At 52.8% G+C, this 16,384-nt stretch overlaps 1 protein-coding gene across 1 annotated transcript; it reads right to left on the bottom strand.

Moving 5' to 3' along the window:
* Positions 1–4,154: 4,154 nt before the first annotated feature.
* SMIM35 (small integral membrane protein 35) lies at positions 4,155–14,082 on the bottom strand. Its single transcript, XM_040631175.1, has 5 exons — positions 13,906–14,082; positions 13,613–13,729; positions 12,571–12,604; positions 11,769–11,912; positions 4,155–5,116 (listed from the first exon to the last, which is right to left on the bottom strand). The coding sequence occupies exons 1-4, from the start codon at positions 14,018–14,020 to the stop codon at positions 11,813–11,815; spliced, it is 366 nt and encodes a 121-aa protein (XP_040487109.1). The 5' UTR covers positions 14,021–14,082; the 3' UTR covers positions 4,155–5,116; positions 11,769–11,812.
* Positions 14,083–16,384: the final 2,302 nt, after the last annotated feature.

Here is a 16,384-nt window from a genome sequence, read left to right as displayed (position 1 = left end):
AAAGAGACCAGACCTCCCTGGAGCACTGCTACCTGCTCCCCTCAATGTGGAGGCACGTCCCAGGGGTGCTTCTCATAAGTGCGGAAGCCATCAGCAACCGATTCTGAGAGCAGCCTGCCCCTTCCACGAAAAGCCACACGTGGGTTTGAGTCTCTCGCCAAGCTCAGCCGTGCGGATGGGGCAAACTCAGGGCACGTTCCTCTTTGTCCCATCCTGGATCCTCGAGGAGGTGGATGGGGACACCTCATCCCCTTTCCTCTGTGTCCTCTCCAACGATGCTTCTCCCGGTTTCACTCTGGGGAAACGATCAGTTCTGGGGAAGCACCGATCCTATCATCTTCAGAGAAGTTGACTAATATCACGCCATTTGGAACCGCTCAGACTTTTGCCCTGGAGGCCTCCCTGTCCTATTGGTAAGAGGTGTGGGGTCTCCTGGAAATGGGTGTTAGAGATGGCCTCTGCCCCCAAGAAAAGGCCCTTAAGGCACGTTGGATGGAGAGCAGCAGAGAGGTGAATACAAAGATGGAGAAAATAAGTGGAATCAGCACCCGGGGCGAGTGGGGCCAGAAGAGACCAACGCGAGCAGCTGGGAGAACAGAGTCCGAGGACATGGGCTGTGCTGCAGTCCTCACCAGCTTTCCTTGGGAGGCACGAACAGGAGTTTGCACTGGGTCAGCCCAGCCCAGCCCCGGCTTGTGGGGGAACGGAGTCCTTCCTGCAGCTGGTGCTGAGACGCTCACGGGCTTCTTGGGAATTGGATTCAAGTCCCCCCACAGAAGGCCTTCTGTTCTTAAACTGAGTAATCTCCCTCGAGGGCTTTTCCAGGCTGAGGAATGTGTGATTCTGGGTTTCTATGAGCTAACGGAACTTCCTCTTAGTAAGGAGAGAGGGGAAATGGACCAACGTAGACTGAAGAGGAAATTTCTGGTGAACTGTGTTTTCCCGGCTTTCTAAATAGCTGTATCAAAGAGTCTGCCTTGTCTTCCCCGAAGATCTCTACCCCCTCCCCACCCCACCTGCAAGGCACACAACAACTATCCCAGAATACGCGTGGTCGCTGCGGGTGGTCACAGCCCCACGGTGCACCGTGCCCTGCTGGGTGGGAGCTGTCGGAGGGCCGCGTGGGGACAGTGGAAACGGGCACTGCAGGCAGTGCCCACCTGGGACAGCACGCTGGTGGCCACGAGAGGCAGGTTCAGGCAGTGAGGGCTGACTTTATGTAGCCCCGACCTAGAGGACACCAGATAGCGGGAGGGATGACTCATCCATTTCCTGTAGTACTCGCAGGTTTCAGGGTTACTTTTAAAGTACATCCACAATTTGAAATTAAATGCGTTTTTATTAATGATTCACAGCACCTTTCCTCTCTATCAGCTTGATCTTAAGTCCACCTAGCTCCTGTAAACATTCGACCCTGGGGCGGGGGTGGGGGGAGGACACGGGGTGGGGGGGCGGGTTGGACCCAATAAACACTCTGACTAGGAAGGGTTGGGTCAGGTGGAATTAGTGTTTTAAAAAGATAACCCTGGCCAAAGCTTAAGGGATGAGTCAGAAGGGACGAGGCAGGATGTAGGGAGACCTGGTTGGAGACGTGTGTAGTCAGCATTTCATTTCTTCAAGAAGCATTTTTAAGCACCTACTGCATGCCAGACACGGTGCTCAGCCCTGGGTCCAGAGTGAACAAAAGGTGCAGCTTCCTAGAGGGAGCCATCTGGCTGTGAAGATAAACATCAAGCTAACAGACTAGCAGATACATCTTTACAATCAGGGGTAAGTGCCATGAAAGGAGCTAAGATGGGAAAACAAGGAACGGAGACTAGAGGCAGAGAAACTGAAGAGGAAGCGGTCTTCGTTTGCTCAGGCCACCATAACAAAACACCATCGACAAGAGACATCTCTCATCATTCTGGAGGTTGCAAGTCCAAGATCAAGGTGCCAGCCAATTTGGTTCTTGGTAAGGGCTCGCTTTCTGGCTTACAGAAGGCCCCCTTCTCCTTTGTCCTCATGGGAGGAAGAGGGGAGAGGAGAGAGGAGGAGGAGTGCAGCTAGGCAAGCACCCTGGTCTCTCTCTCTCTTTTTTTTTTTTATTTATTTGAGAGAGAGAGAGCATGCCCTTGAGCAGGGGGTAAAGGGAGAGGGAGAGAGAATCCCCAAGCAGACTCCCTGCCAAGCAAGGAGGCCCAACGCAAGGCTCGGTCCTGGGACCCCAAGATCATGACCTGAGCTGAGACCAAGAGCTGGCCGCCCAACCAACTGAGCCACCCAGGTGCCCCATCTTCCTCTTCCTATAGGGACACTTATCCCATCATGGGGACCCCGCCCTCATGACCTCATCTAACCCCTAATAGCCTCCCAAAGGCCCCACCTTCTGATACCATCACATTAGGAAGGGACACAAACATTCAGTCCACAACAGGCTTAAACAGTAATCCGATCCAATGACAATACTGAGCAGGGACCGCGGGAATGGAGAGCAGGTGACAGATTCAAAAGGCATTATGCAGAGAACACTGGCAAGACCCCACGGCAGGCTGCAGTGAAAGGGACAACGATCCCACTCAAACGTGGAGGACGAAAGTGAAATACGCACATGGAAGGGAGACGTGGCGTGGGGGAAGAGGGGAGGCGGCGAGTTCTGGATCCCTATGACAAGCCACCTAAGGAAGAAGTCCTCTGGCAACTGGCGAGGCAGGCCTGGCAATAGGGGAGGGCTCAGAGCTGTGGCTCTGACCCACGGGTGGGAAAGCCCACACCTGCGTGTAGAGATAAGGACACAGATCTGGCGACGGCCACGTCTCCTGCCCCCCACCTGCCGTGAGAATACTCTCCTGTTGACCCCCACCTTGAGGAAAAGCAGGCTACCACCCCTGTAGAGTGACAGGAGCCATGCCTGGCATGCAGACACCAGCCAGCAGCCTCATTAGTGCTGCAGCCCATCACGAAGGTGCGGCTGATGTGTAGAGCTGGTAAGATACGGAGTGGACATGGGTAGGGGTGGCTGGAGCAGACTGTACGTGATTGGCCAAGCTCTGCGTGTAGGGTACCACACCCATATAGCCATATAGCTATACCCATATAGCTCTACCTACACAGGGAAGGAGTCGTCGATGGAGGTCAAGCCCTCATGATGGCCCTGGAGGAAGAGAAACATTCTTGAGGATCTTGCTGCCTGGTCACCATGGCCCTGGCAATATTCCTTGCCTCCACTGCCCAACACTCCCACCTCCCCACCCCCAATGGCAGCTCTCAAAGGACCACCTGCATCAGAGTCATCTGGGGAGACCTTTCTTCCTGAGCATCTCCCCAACGCCAGGCAGCTCTGAATGCTAATTCCAAGGATCCTGCTTTAGTAAACAGGTCACGGGTGATCACGTATGAGTGACCACTGTGCACACTGATGTGTGAAGGCTACTCCTTTAGAGACGAACTTGATGATCTGATGTCTATTAAACTCTACCCCTTAGATGGTCGCACCCAGTCCATACCTTTAAATGCCTGTGGATGCTGATGACTGTCCCCTTACTGTCCCTTTGCTTCCACACCTGCTGCCCTAGTCTAGTAGGGTGTGATTCATACAGTATGCATAGTCTAGTATAGCAGCCAGCAAGATTTTTATAAAATCAATTCAGGTCATGTTATTCCCCAGCTGAAAGCCCTCTCCTTTGCTCCCAGTCCAAATGAGAGGCAGAGTTCCAGTGAGTTAGTATCTGCCCCCCCCCACACCACATCCTGCACTCTCCCCCTTGCCCACCCTGCTTCAAGCTCATTTCCACCTCAGGTCATTTATTCAAGTGTCTTCTCAAACACAGCCTCCTTGGGGAGGTCTTTGCTGACCACCCTACCCAAGTATCCTCCCCATGTCCATTCCATCCCTATCCCCAGCTTTCTTCCATCAAAGCACTTACTATCTGAAGTTACAGGATCTATTTATGTATTTGTTTGCTCATAGCCTCTCTCTCCCAATAAAGCAGAAGATCTATGAAGGCAGAGACTTTCTCTCTTTTGCTCACTCCTACCGTCCCACGACCAAGATCACATAGTAGATGATTTGTATTTGCTGAATGAGCAAGTAAATAAATTTACAATGTAAGGTGGTAAGTGCAGTCTTAGCCTAGATTGTCCCCTCAGAAGTAAGAACCTGATTCAAGGAGTTGTGGGTAGATGGTTTATTTGGAAGGTGGTCCCAGGAACAAGAGTGAGAAACCAGAAGAAGAAAAAGCCAAAACAAGACTATGTTATCAAGCTAGTCATGCTGGGATCAACTGGGCCTTGATCCCAGGAGCATGTAGAGGCCTCTTCCAATGGTCCCGTGAGCACTGACAGGAGAAGCCCTGATCCAGCAGCTTCTGAGCTGGCTGAGGCTACCCCCAGATGTGTTACACTCTCAGACTGCTGGTGCATGGGGCTGCATGGGCACCCCCTCCCCAGAAAACAAGGAGCCAGGGCGGTTAGCAAGTGCTGAGCAGTGGGCACTGGAGATGAGATTTGTCAGCACGAAGTGGGAGCCCATTCAGAACTGTCTGGAATTGGGGGTGGGGCCGAGGATGCAAGGCGGGGCACTGGGACACCTGCTGTTCATGCTTGTGAGGGAGATGTTCCCAGGGGTCACGGGGCCATGTGACCCACCTAGGGAGTTCAATGCACATTTTTTGGACTGAATTGAAAGGAGTGAAGTGAGATTTATTAAATTATGCTAAGTGAGGTTGGGAGACACTCCCCAAAGTTGAGATATTATAAGATCTGAGCCCTCCATTCAAACCCGGGGCAATGAGAAGACCCATGTAATCTAGCAGGACTGAGCAGCAGGACGCACGGAAGGCCACAGGACCCTCACGTAAAGGGAGTGTTTGCCAGGCACTCAGACTAACAGACGAGTCCAGAGACAGGCTCTCCTGGCAAGGCCGTTGGTCTGGAGATGCCCCACGGACAAAGAGAAAGAGGCAACAGACCCATGGAGTGAAAAGAGCGCTGGGCTGGCCCGGAACTCGGACAAGTGGGTTCTCAGCTCACCCAGCTCACAGTCATGTCATGTCAACTCGGCCTCAGTCTTCCCAGCCAAATGCAGAGTACTCTTCAGTCTGACTTCTCTCTGTACTGCCGCAGGCATCCTGCGTCACTGAATGTACCAATGAATGTATGCTTAGTGCACCGTGAGCTCTAGAGTATGACTGACTCACCTCTGTATCCCTGTATCCTTCACACCCAACCAATGCCTAACATACAGTAGAGGTGATCTGTAAATGTGATGAAGAATGAATGCATGAACGAATGGATTTTTCTCACAAGGAAAAGCATATGAAAGGGGTTGAAGAAGTAGGATATCCAAACGTGAGCATAGCAAGGCTGGCGATGGTAGCTTGAAACTGGGGGGTTCCTTGGGAGACATTAAATTGAGCCCAAAAGAAAGCAGGCTTTTTATCTTCAGGTCTGTCGTCGTCTTAGCTTAGCCGTATTATACCAAGATTATCCCTTTCCCTGCGATATTTACCCTATAGCTCTTAGGTATTGTAGGGACTCGGGGCTAGAGACCAAACAGGAAGTCTAGAGCAAGGGGATGTGGTCAGGAAGCAAGGCAAAGGACCATGAAAATATTCAGCACGCAGTCATTCACTCCTTTAGCAAACAGTCATTGAGCATCTGCCATGGGCAGGCCCTCTGGGAATAGAGCAGGCAACAGTACAGCTCCTTCTCCGTGGGTTACAGCTCTGCAGCGCGCATGCACACGCACGCACAGGCACGCACACACAGGTGTCTCCACTACCTCCCCCGCACCCCCTCCCCCAGCTCTGTGGAGCTGAAGTCACCACGCTTTGCAACAGCCTCACAGCTGGAAGGGAACTCGCTGTCCTCAAGACCGATGGCAGCCTTACCCAAACAGTGCACCTGCGCCCCACCAGCCACTGGGGCTCCCACGGAACAGGAGGCTTCTTACAGTTTTCCGCCCATCTCCTTCCTAATGGCTCACTGCTTCTATATGAAAAACTTATCCTAAGGCTTTGGGGGAGGGAAAGACAACCCCTATGGCTCTGCAGGTAAAAATCCAGGAGACAGGGACCCCACCAAGGCCTTGGCTTCCACCGTCGCCCCACCTGTTGTTTTGTTGGCCTGTTGCTACTCTGGGCAGACAGAACATTTTCACTTCTGGTCCCCAAATGTGAGAATTCACCAGGCCACTGGCTTCCTGTTTTGTACCAGATCTGCTTAAATCTCACTGCTTCTAGACAGCTTTTGATCACTAAGCAGTTTTTTAAATATAGTAATGATACGCCTATGTGCTCCCACTTTGAGGTTCTCGGACCCCTGGGGCAGAGAGCAGGCACCACAGACGCTGGCCCCTGCATGGCCACCATCATGAGGCAAGATCATTACTATACAGGGGAGCACCGCCCCCTCCTCACCAGCCCAGCCTCTTCCTGGGGCTGACCATTCCTTAAGGTAGCCTTTAAACAGAAAAAGTCACGTCTGTGTGTGCTCTAGGTCAAGATCTGTATCTGATGATGGCCAGGGTTGCACACAATTGAGGACAGGAGGAGAAAAATCAAAAGCCTTGGTTTTCAAAGCACCCAAGACTGGACCAGGGATAAAGCAAAGCCCAAGTTTCCCTGAAGAGACTGAGAAATATTCAACGTAATTTCCTGAGATATTCCTGGCTATGGCCAGAGCCATATAAGCTACCGTAGAGAACTCAGAAAAGGTAGAAGACTTGAATTTTGCCTGTAGAAAGTACCCAACAAACAGGAGAGAACACAGTTAATCTCAAGAGAGACTGGGTGCCTCCACGGTGCCTAGGAGTTCCTAGCACATTATAGAAGCTGCATGAATGAATGAATGAATGAATGAGTACAAGGGAATAATAATTGTTATGGGAGCCAGAGAGTATTTGTAATTAAAAGTCAGAAAACAACAGGGCTCACGGGTGGCTCAGTCGTTAGGCATTTGCCTTCGGCTCGGGTCATGATGCCAGGACCCTGGGATCGAGCCCTGCACTGTGGGGGGTGGGGGGGGTTCCTGCTCAGTGGGGAGCCTGCTTTTCCTTCTCCCTCTGCCCCTCCCCTCCCCCTGCTTGTGCTCTCTCTCCCGCTCTCTCAGATACACCAATAAAATCTTAAAAAAAAAAAAAAAAAGTGAGAAGAGAAGATCTACCAGTCTTAAGGAAGTCTCCCTGCGGAAGTGAAAATCGAGCTGGTGTAAAGAAGGGGCAGAATTTGACAATTTGGAGGCCAAGGGAGGTATAAAAAAAGTAAAAGGAAGAATAAGAAATGGACCAGCAAGAAGCTCAGAGCTGAGGACAGGGCTATTCTCACCACACCAGGGGACCCGGAAAAGAGATTAGAGGCCAGCAGGAGGGGCCTGCTTCCTTGGGGGCCGGGAGCTCAGGGAAGTTGTGAACTTGGACAGAGGTTATAAGTGGCTCACAAGCCATTTTAAAGAAAATACATTCTTGACTGGCCTTCAGCAAATCATTTCACTGGACCCTGATCCCCTGTTCCCCCACCGTGAGGATGAGGGGAGACTGCATACAGAGCCCCTGCCCTGCACTCTAATACGTGCTCAGCAAACTGGTTGCTGGTAATGAAGGGTTTGATTGGGAAGGTCCGGTCTTGGATTCTGGTTAGAGTTATCCAAAGTCAAAGAAAAGCTGAGGAATATTTCAGATCCTAGACCATCGGAGTCTAAAGGAACTGCCGTAGTCACCGGTCACCTCCTAAGTCAGAAAGTTATCACTATACTTCGTACTTGTATCTTTTGTTTAGTGAACACTGTTCCAGGTCCTATGCTAGACACTGAGAAGAGAGAGATTTTTAAAAAGGTACGAGGGTTCGGTCGGTTAAGAGTCTGCCTTCAGCTCAGGTCATGATCTCAGGGTCCTGGAATCCAGCCCCGCATGAGGCTCCCTGCTCAGGGGGGAGTCTGCTTCTCCCTCTCCCTCTGCCCCTCACCCTGCTTGTGTTTCTCTCTCTCGCTCTAATAAATAAAATCTTTTTTTAAAAAAACATACAAACAAACAGATAAGGTCCTTTTTCTCTTTCAGGTAAAAGAGAAGAGCCTTGGAGAAGTAGTCCAATCCTTCAATACCCAGATGCTAAAATATATGCCCATGGTGGTGAATGACTAGCCCAAGGCCACGGAGCACGGCAGGGCAGGTCAAGACCAGACCCTGTTCTCCCGTGTTCCATCCTCATCCCACTAAGCCTGTGGTCAGGCTACACCTGTGAGGCCTCACGCTCTACTCGGGCTCCAGGGCAGTCAGCAGTTGTGCAGCCTTAGGCAAAGCATGCTACCTCTCTGAGCCTCTCTCTCGCCAGATGCGGTATGCAGCCAGTAACGATGCCCCACGTCACAAGGTTGCCACAAGGTTCAAGCCACAGTAACGTGCATGAAAATAATTTGCTCTCTGTGGACTGTGTGTTGTGCAAGCAGTTCCTGCTCCTTCTCGGGTCACCAGGGCCTCTTTCTCCAGGACAAGGCAGCCCTCCATAGCCACAGTCGGTGTTTCTGCACTTGGCAGCATTTACTGAGTACCTCCTACGTGCTCTACTCTTAGCGGTTACTGAAGACCTATGGGACATAACCCTGCCCACAAAGGACTCACCCTGTTGCGGGGTGGGGGGAGGACAAACCGAGGAACCATGGCCTTTTGCCATCAGGATCAAATGGGTGGCAGCAGGTCTGGCACCCTGAGGAAAGCCACAGGGAAGGGGACACTTGGGCCAACCATGGAGACCAGCTGTGGCTGGGAGGGGTCAGCAGGGAGGGAGAAGGCATTCTGGGAAGCCCCGGCAAGGACACTAAAGAGGAACAGGCTGGCAGAGGGACCGGGAGTGGCCAGTCCATAGAAGTGCTGGCTCTCCGGACTATCTTCTGGCTCTTGGGGCCCGTGGAAAGAAGAACAGCTAAGAGGAGGGGGAGGCTCTATGGAAGGTGCTGGCATGGCCATGGGGCTGAATGCCCAACCCAACCAGACCCGCAGCCAGATTTCCAGGCACTGTTCCCCAATCATCTCTGAACAAGCTGGAAGCTACTTTAGGGCTCTCAACGAAAATATGTTGGGTGAGGCCTGGGGTGAAGGGTAACGCTGTGTTAGCCAGCAGGACCGAGTGCGGAAGTCAGGAAAACAAGAAGGAGGCACAGGGGACAGGGAACACGTCAGAGGACCCTAAAAGAGGAAGTAGCCCAGTCTCGGTTCCGCTCCCAAGGATGGGAAATACCCTCCATTCTCCCAGCCCTCAGCAGCTGTCCCTGTGTCCCTACCTGAAGTTATCAAATCCAGGGCGGGACCATCTGGGCCCTGGGCTCCATCCTTTCAAGTTTCCCCAAGTTCTCGGAGTCCTGAGCATATTTAGGGACCTAGGGCAGCCCGATATGGGCTGCAGCCCCAGGATCCATGCTGGATGGGGCATCGTTGAGAGTTTCACTGAGGCTGGACACCCCATGGGTTAAGGAATGGAGCCCTCAGCACTGAAATTCAAAGAAGGATGTCAAAGTCAGTCCATCCCCCCTCCTCACTGCTCTCCCAATAAAGCTTTCAAGAAAGGGAGGGATCCGAAGCCACCGGGGGGCTCTGCCCCACCTTCACCAACTCAGGGATAGAAACACTGGGGCCCAGATGAAGACCTCCAAATTTAGAGATTTGGTTTACTAAGTCAGAGCTTGGCTATGCTGGGAGAATGGCCCACCAGATCCTGGCAGGAAGTAAGGGGGTAGGGGCTGGTAAGGCCCCTTCTCTTTCTTTTTCTTTTTCTCTTTCTTTCTTTCTCTTTCTCTCTCTTTCCTTTTCTTTTCTTTTTCTTTCCTTTCTTTCTTTTCTTTCTTTCTTTTCTTTCTTTCCTTCTTCCTTTCTTTCTTCCTTCCTTTCTTTCTTCCTTTCCTTCCTTCCTTTCCTTCCTTCCTTTGCAATTGGCTAGAACCCAAAGCAAGAAAGAATCCAGCCCCTGGGGAAGCGAGTATAGGAAGACAAATAATATGACTTCTCGCCTATCACTGTCCCGGGCTCCTGCGTCTCATTGGCCTCGGTGCTGGGACATGGGCAGGTAGTTCTAATTGCAGGTTTCAGCAGTGGCTCGGCCCCTGTCAGGCCCTGTTCCATCCATAGCTGCCCCAGGAACGCAGTCTCTCTGGATGGAACGACTCTGCATTAAGGGCCTACTAAGACAACATCCGGTGTGGACGCCACCTCGGGTCCAGCAGGGCAGACCAGAGGAAAGAACGATGACTCACAAGGCAAATAGTGCTGCTGTCCACCAACCTACATTTGGTTCGTGATTTCCCTTGTGCATTAGCTAGCTGTTGGGTTTTTTTTAGCCTGGCCTGGGCCCCTCCCCGACTCCCACCATTTCTGGTCTGCCCTCCCCATCATAGGGCAAGCCTGGCACGGGAAATGCAGAACACAGGGAGACTGAGCTCTCTGTCCCCAACCCATGCCCACCCATCGCGGGAGCCTAGAAAATAAGACCATGTTTCTAGACTGTTTTAAGCATTGACCTCCAAATGGTTTGGGAGGCGCTGAGGCTGGTCAGCGGCAGGGAAAACAGAGCCAGGTGGTATAGACAGGGGTATGGGGAGGTTGAAAGTACGTAAGAACAAAGCAACAAGTGGGGCGGGGCAGAGCAAAGGCCAAGCTCAGTCTTCAGCTCTTAGGGGAAGTTGGCTTCTGGTAGGAAGGTTAAAAACAGCATCTGGAATCACCTCCACTCCCACATGACTTTGCCTATTGAAGATATGACTGGTTTTCCGGCCTCTGGAGTCCGCCCTTCGAGGGGAAGTGTCTGGGGACGCCCCGTGGAGAGCTCCCCGGTGGGCTGCAGGTCTTGCCCACACTGGGTTGAGCTGGGAGGCCTTTGCTCTCCAGGACACCTGGAACCTCTCCACAGGCTCAGGGGTCCCCTGGGAGCCAGTCTCTACCCCCACCCCCCCACCCCCAGTAATGCCTGCCTTTCTGTATGTAGGAGAAAGCCACTGCCACTCTACCAGACTCTGTCCAGAGCCCAAACTCCTCCTGGGGGTTCTCCCACTGCAGGCCCGTGGTGAAGCCAAAGTGACTCCTCATCATCCACAACGAGGGACCAGGCCAGGCCTTGAAGACCCTGGAGGGTGAAGGCAGCCCGGGGGGGTGAGGGGCAGGCGCCACAGCAGGAGCCTCCCCCTGCAGGCAAAGCAAAGGAAGGACAACTAAGAGAGGAGGGTTCCCCTAAACCACCGCACCCGGCCAGGCTGCTCCCAGGCCAGAGGAGAAGCTCGGAGAGAAACAGGGCGTCCCTGAGGGACTGCTGGAGGGAGAAAGTAGATGGGAAAAAGCGACAGCCATGTGAAGGGGGGATGGGCTAGAAGGCAGGGAAAAGGCAAGTGTGACCCAAGGGTCAGCAGGCCACGAAGCAGGGATGGCTCCTGGGCCTTCAGTTCAAAAATGACACTCTGGAGTGTTGCTTCTTGGAGAGAGTGGCCATCTAGAACCTTCAAGTCAGAGCAAAGGGTTGAGACAGAAGCTGCCATCTGATTAGAAATAGAATACGCACAGGAAAGAAAGGCAGGACGTGGACTGGGTGCACGGGTGGAAAGGAGCAGTCCGCGGCCAGCCGGTGGTGAGGACAGCATGACCCTGGGCCTTGGTGCCTGAGATCATCTCCCACAGACCCAGCCCCCCCAGAAGTGGGAGGGGGGATGAACCAAATCATCTCTTGGGTTCCGAACAGTCCTTGGTGCTGGGCTTGGATGCGTGCGCCATCCGAGGACCTTACTAGGACATCAGATTTACTCAGGAGCTCACCAACCTTCCACTCATCTCTCTGGGACTCCAGAGGCTGACGCTCCTCCATCAGACTAGCCTGTTGGAGAACTTCATGTAGCCGCCATCCGAACTGCTGACATGGCCACTGATGGTGAAGGGTGGACCCACCTCCAGCTCCTTCAGGTTCCTGAGAAAGATGATCCAATCAAGTCTTGGGAGCTGAGAACCTGGCCTCTCCTTGGGAGCCCGACTCCCTAGACCAGAGCATGGGAAGGACTTCCTGGCCAGGACTCCCCGACTGACCCATCTTCCAGAACAGGAGTTGGCCCATGTCTCAGGGCCAGAGGAAGAGCAGGCCTGCCCTGGGGCAGCGAGTGGATAAGATGGCTTACCGCAGCAGCCCTTCCTGACCCGCACTCCCTAAATCCCTGGTGGTCTCCATTTGCTCTTTTTTGACACCACACTGTGCCCGAGATTATATTATTTGTAGTCGGGCCTGTGTCCACCACAGACAGTGAAATGCTTAAAGGCAGAGACTATGCTCATCGTACCCCCTAGAAACTAATACCACAACAACTGCAACGATAGATCCTTCCTGAATAAATGAGTAGATGATGAATGAATGCTTGGTCCCTGCCTGGGAGCAAATGTTAAGAGGATCACCATCAGCAGGGTCTTACATAATCCTGTCCATGTTCAAGTTTTTATTCATGGTACTTTCTAAACAGACCCCAGCTCCTTCCTTTGCTCTTGTTTGCCTGGAGCACGGGGAGGAGACAAGGAAGAGAAACAGTGTATTTGGTTCCTTACCTAACCCCACCCAGATCTGCTCTGAATCTACTCACCGGATCTGGTACAAGTTGAAGACAAAATTAGGCCCTAGAAAGACAATCAGAAAAGAGAGGGTTAGTACCCCCAGGGAGACCTGTCCATCACGCTACTGGGAACAATGGGGCTCCCTCACCCCATCTGGGAGGAGCAGGGTGGCTGGGCTGGACCTCAGGATGCTGTGGGAGGGCCCGGAGCTCCTTCACTGTCTGCTGCCTGCCCCACGCCCATGGGCGTACCCCATCTTCCCAGACAGAACCACCAGCTTTGGGGGGGGGGCAGATCCTGTGGCTAGGCATCCCCCCCTTTAAGGGCACTGATTACCCTGGGAAAGAGGCAGTCCTAGTGTAGAGCCCAAAAGAAGCTGACCTGGGCTTGAATCCAGACTATACCACTCTCTAACCCTGAGACTACAGCCTGCCGGCTTCATCTATAAAAAACAGAAACTAAGAGTTCCAACCTTACGTGGAATTTTAAAGAAAATCCTATTAGGCAAAAGTACATTGGCACATAGTAGGTGCTCAGCAAACATTCGTGGCAGCTGTGGACATCAACTGCAGGTCTGAGAAATGCTCCCACATGCCCTGCCAGCTCTCTTGGGTCCCGTGGGAAGCGCAGATGTGACTCGACGCTGGGGGTGCTGCAGCAAATTCTGGGAGACTCCCAGGGAAGCGGAAGCTGAAGCAAGTTTGGGAGAGGGCCACAGGCAGGGGAAGAGATGCATAGGGAGCAACTTGTGGGGGACGCTGTCTAGCCCACTGCCCCTGGCCTCAAGGCCCACACAGGCCTTGGGGATGGACTCCTGTGGGCTCTGAGGGAAAAGAGAGACAGCCTGCGGCTGGGTAGGAGGAGCCCTCAGTGCCTCCGTGAAGGCCCAGTACCCCACCCCCTCCTATTCGAGTGCTCTGCCACTCAGGTCTTCAACCACTACAGCCGCCACAGGAAATATTTTTGCATGATGCCATGCTGAAGACTTCACAGCCCCACCCGGCCTTGGTGACTGCTACAAGAGAGGAGGGGTGGGCGAGAGCTGGGCTGGTGGGTCTGGTGCTCACTCACCCTCCCAGCAGTACCCGCGCTGGTACCACTTTGCCAGGCTGTAGCCCAGGATGGACACGAGCAGCAGCGAGAGCCCCACGCCAAGGATCAGGCCCAGGGTGCTGATGGAGTCCTCACCTGCAGAGACACACAGCCCCCTCTGTCAGCTGCCCAGGGCCCTCTCAGAGCCCTCCACCTTTTCCCGAGTCTCCTCCCCTCCCTCCCCACTGCCATCAACATGAGGGCTCCCCTGGGAATCGTTATCTGAGCCAGCCAGTGGAGCTAAGTCACGCTAAGACAGCAGGGTCTGATACCTGAGTTTTCAGAGCTAACTTGTTTATCCAAAGGAACAGTACTTGACCACAGAGAGAGTATGGAGCTGGGAGGGCCTCCTGAAGCCACAGGCCTTCTGCTTATTGGAAAAGTCATGCAGTTTGGGGGAAGAGTACAGGTCTCTCCTCAGCCTTACTCGGTGGTCAAGAAGGGCAGCCTGGAGGCCCCAAGAGCAGAGATGAGATGGCAGGGTGTTTACTTTTAAACTCTGTTTGCTGCTTATACTTATCGCTTCTTCCCTTTTTGTGGTATGAGCTCTTAGCTAAATTTATATTTTATCTGTAAAGCCAAACCAAGGGAGAAAGGGAAGAAGGAGGGAAGGTGGGAGGGGGGGAAAGGGAGGAGGAGGAAGGACAGGAGGGAGGAGGGAGGGAGGGGAAACGGAAGAGGGAGGGAGGGGAAAGGAAAGAGGGAAGGAGGAGGAGTGGGGGGAGGAAAGAGGAGGGGAGGGAGCTTGGACTCCTCCAAGGAGATGAGATGGGCCTGAAGCAGAAGCAGAGAGGGAAGCCAGCTTTGCAGAAAGAGGCTGACAATGGGGGCACCATGGAGAGACCCACCTGGCCAGCCAGAGAAGGAAGAGGAAGGCCAGTGCCACTCCTGCTGGATGAGCACCAGGAATGTGGGAGACTCAACTGATCCCCATCTCCGTGGCCCAGGGTCCTGAGGCTCTGGGGGTGTGGCCAGGGGGCCAGGAGGTATAGTGGTTAAGCACAGCCTTCAACACAGCAGACTTGCTTCCAAAGTCCAGGCCCGTCATTTGCAAAATGTGGGACCTGAGCAACTCTCTTTCCCTCACTATTCTTCAATTTGCTTTTATGGAAAATAAGCACGATAATAAATACAGGTAGAGGTGCTGCGCTGATTACTGGAGGTGCGTTGCCTAGAGCAGCTAGGAGAACTGGCGTACACTAAGTGCACAAACGATGTGAACTACAACACTGTTGTTTTGTCATTATCAGCATCACACGGTGTGATTGTCTTTTAAAAATATTTCACAATCTGCCCTGCCCAAGGCTTTCCCTCCCCCATGTCCCCTGGCCCTTCTTCCCATGAAAGCATCCCAGCAAAGAGAAGGTGAGGGCGAAATGCAGAAAGAAAGGGTCTGTCCTAGTTTTCGATTTCAAAAGCCCAAGCCCTTAGCAAAATGGAAAGGATTCACAGCTTAGACGAGAGATGAGCCAAAGCAAGGCGGCCATCCTTGTCATACTAGCAAAAGATCTCCAGCCTGGGGGAGGAAAGGGGAAAAGCAAGATTAAGAGAAGTGGGGGGGAAAGCACTGGAAAACACTAGAAAGATGTCAGTGGGTCCCACAGAGAAAGTCCTCGTTCCCTGATCCGAAGCTGAGCCCTGGGGAGGCAACAGAACTTCCAGACAGAGCTGTGGGATCTGAGAGCTGGACTGGCCCCAGAAAGACCAGGGAGGAGTGCTGCATGGAGCACCTTGGTGGATGGAGCCTCAGACAGCCTTGGAGAGTAGCTGTGCTCTCTCATGGCATGGGAGCAACCAAATGATTTCTATCCCCAGGAGAAGCAGGGAAGTCACAGAGACCCTCTAGAGCAGAGTCACACAGCTGGGATCTCAGGACACCTCCATGGCCCCCTTCCTGGCTGAGGCTCAAAGCCCAGTCCAGATGATGGCCATTGCCCTGGGTGCCCATGTGAGCACATGGCATCAGGGACTAGGCACCCTTCCCCTGCTCCTTACATCCCCAAGAAATGGGGGGGGACAGGAATCCCCAAAGCTACTAATGGCATCTTCTCTGTGCCAGGCACTTATACTGGACACTTGCCTTATAGCACGAAATAAAATGTAAAAAAATCCCTGTTCTCATGGAAATTATATTCCAGTGGAGGGAGACAGACAATAAACAAAGTAAAGAAATAAATTATATAGTATCCTGGAAGGTGACACATGGAAGGGAGAAAGAAAGAAAGCAGAGGAAGAGATGAAAAGCTCCGTGGTGACGAGAGTACAGTTGCAAATAAAGCAGTCAGGGACGGGCTCACGAAGAAAGTGACAGGTGAGGAGAAGGGCCCACAGGAACTGAGGACACGCCATGCACGCAGCTACAGTAGAAACGTGCTGGGCAGAGGGGGCGGCCGGTACATCAGAGGCAGGAGCACGCACAGAAGATTCCAGGATGCCACGGCACCGCCTGCAGCACCGCAGCTGCAGCACCGTTGATTCGGGAGAAGGACGAGGCACAAACAGGTTAGCTTGCAAAAGAGAGTGTGAGTGCAGGGGACGACGGCCACAAGTGATTGCCCCGAACAGCTGCAACCTCGTGTATTTATTGGCAATAATCAAAAATAATCACAATCCCAATCAAGGGAGTAATCCTATTATCAATCAAGGGAGTAATCCTATTACATTCTAGTGAATAGCAGTGCATCACAGGGAAGGTCAGGGGATCAGATGATGTAATGTTTAGCAAGTGAGGCCTATTCTTAAACATGTTTC

Source organism: Ursus maritimus, unplaced genomic scaffold (genome assembly GCF_017311325.1).
Source record: "Ursus maritimus isolate PB19 unplaced genomic scaffold, ASM1731132v1 scaffold_16, whole genome shotgun sequence".
Classification (NCBI taxonomy): Eukaryota; Metazoa; Chordata; class Mammalia; order Carnivora; family Ursidae; genus Ursus; species Ursus maritimus.
Note: the sequence above shows the minus strand (reverse complement) of the source record. Positions and strands in the feature narration are given on the sequence as shown.

Bases quoted from the DNA above. Each gene is read 5' to 3' on its own strand.
- SMIM35 (XM_040631175.1), bottom strand. From the start codon at position 14,020: ATGACTTTTCCAATAAGCAGAAGGCCTGTGGCTTCAGGAGGCCCTCCC. The intron at 13,730-13,905 runs GTATCAGACCCT...GTGTCTCTGCAG, and splicing joins AGTTAGCTCTGAAAACTCAG to GTGAGGACTCCATCAGCACC. The intron at 11,913-12,570 runs GTGAGTAGATTC...CATCTTTCTCAG, and splicing joins TTCAACTTGTACCAGATCCG to GAACCTGAAGGAGCTGGAGG.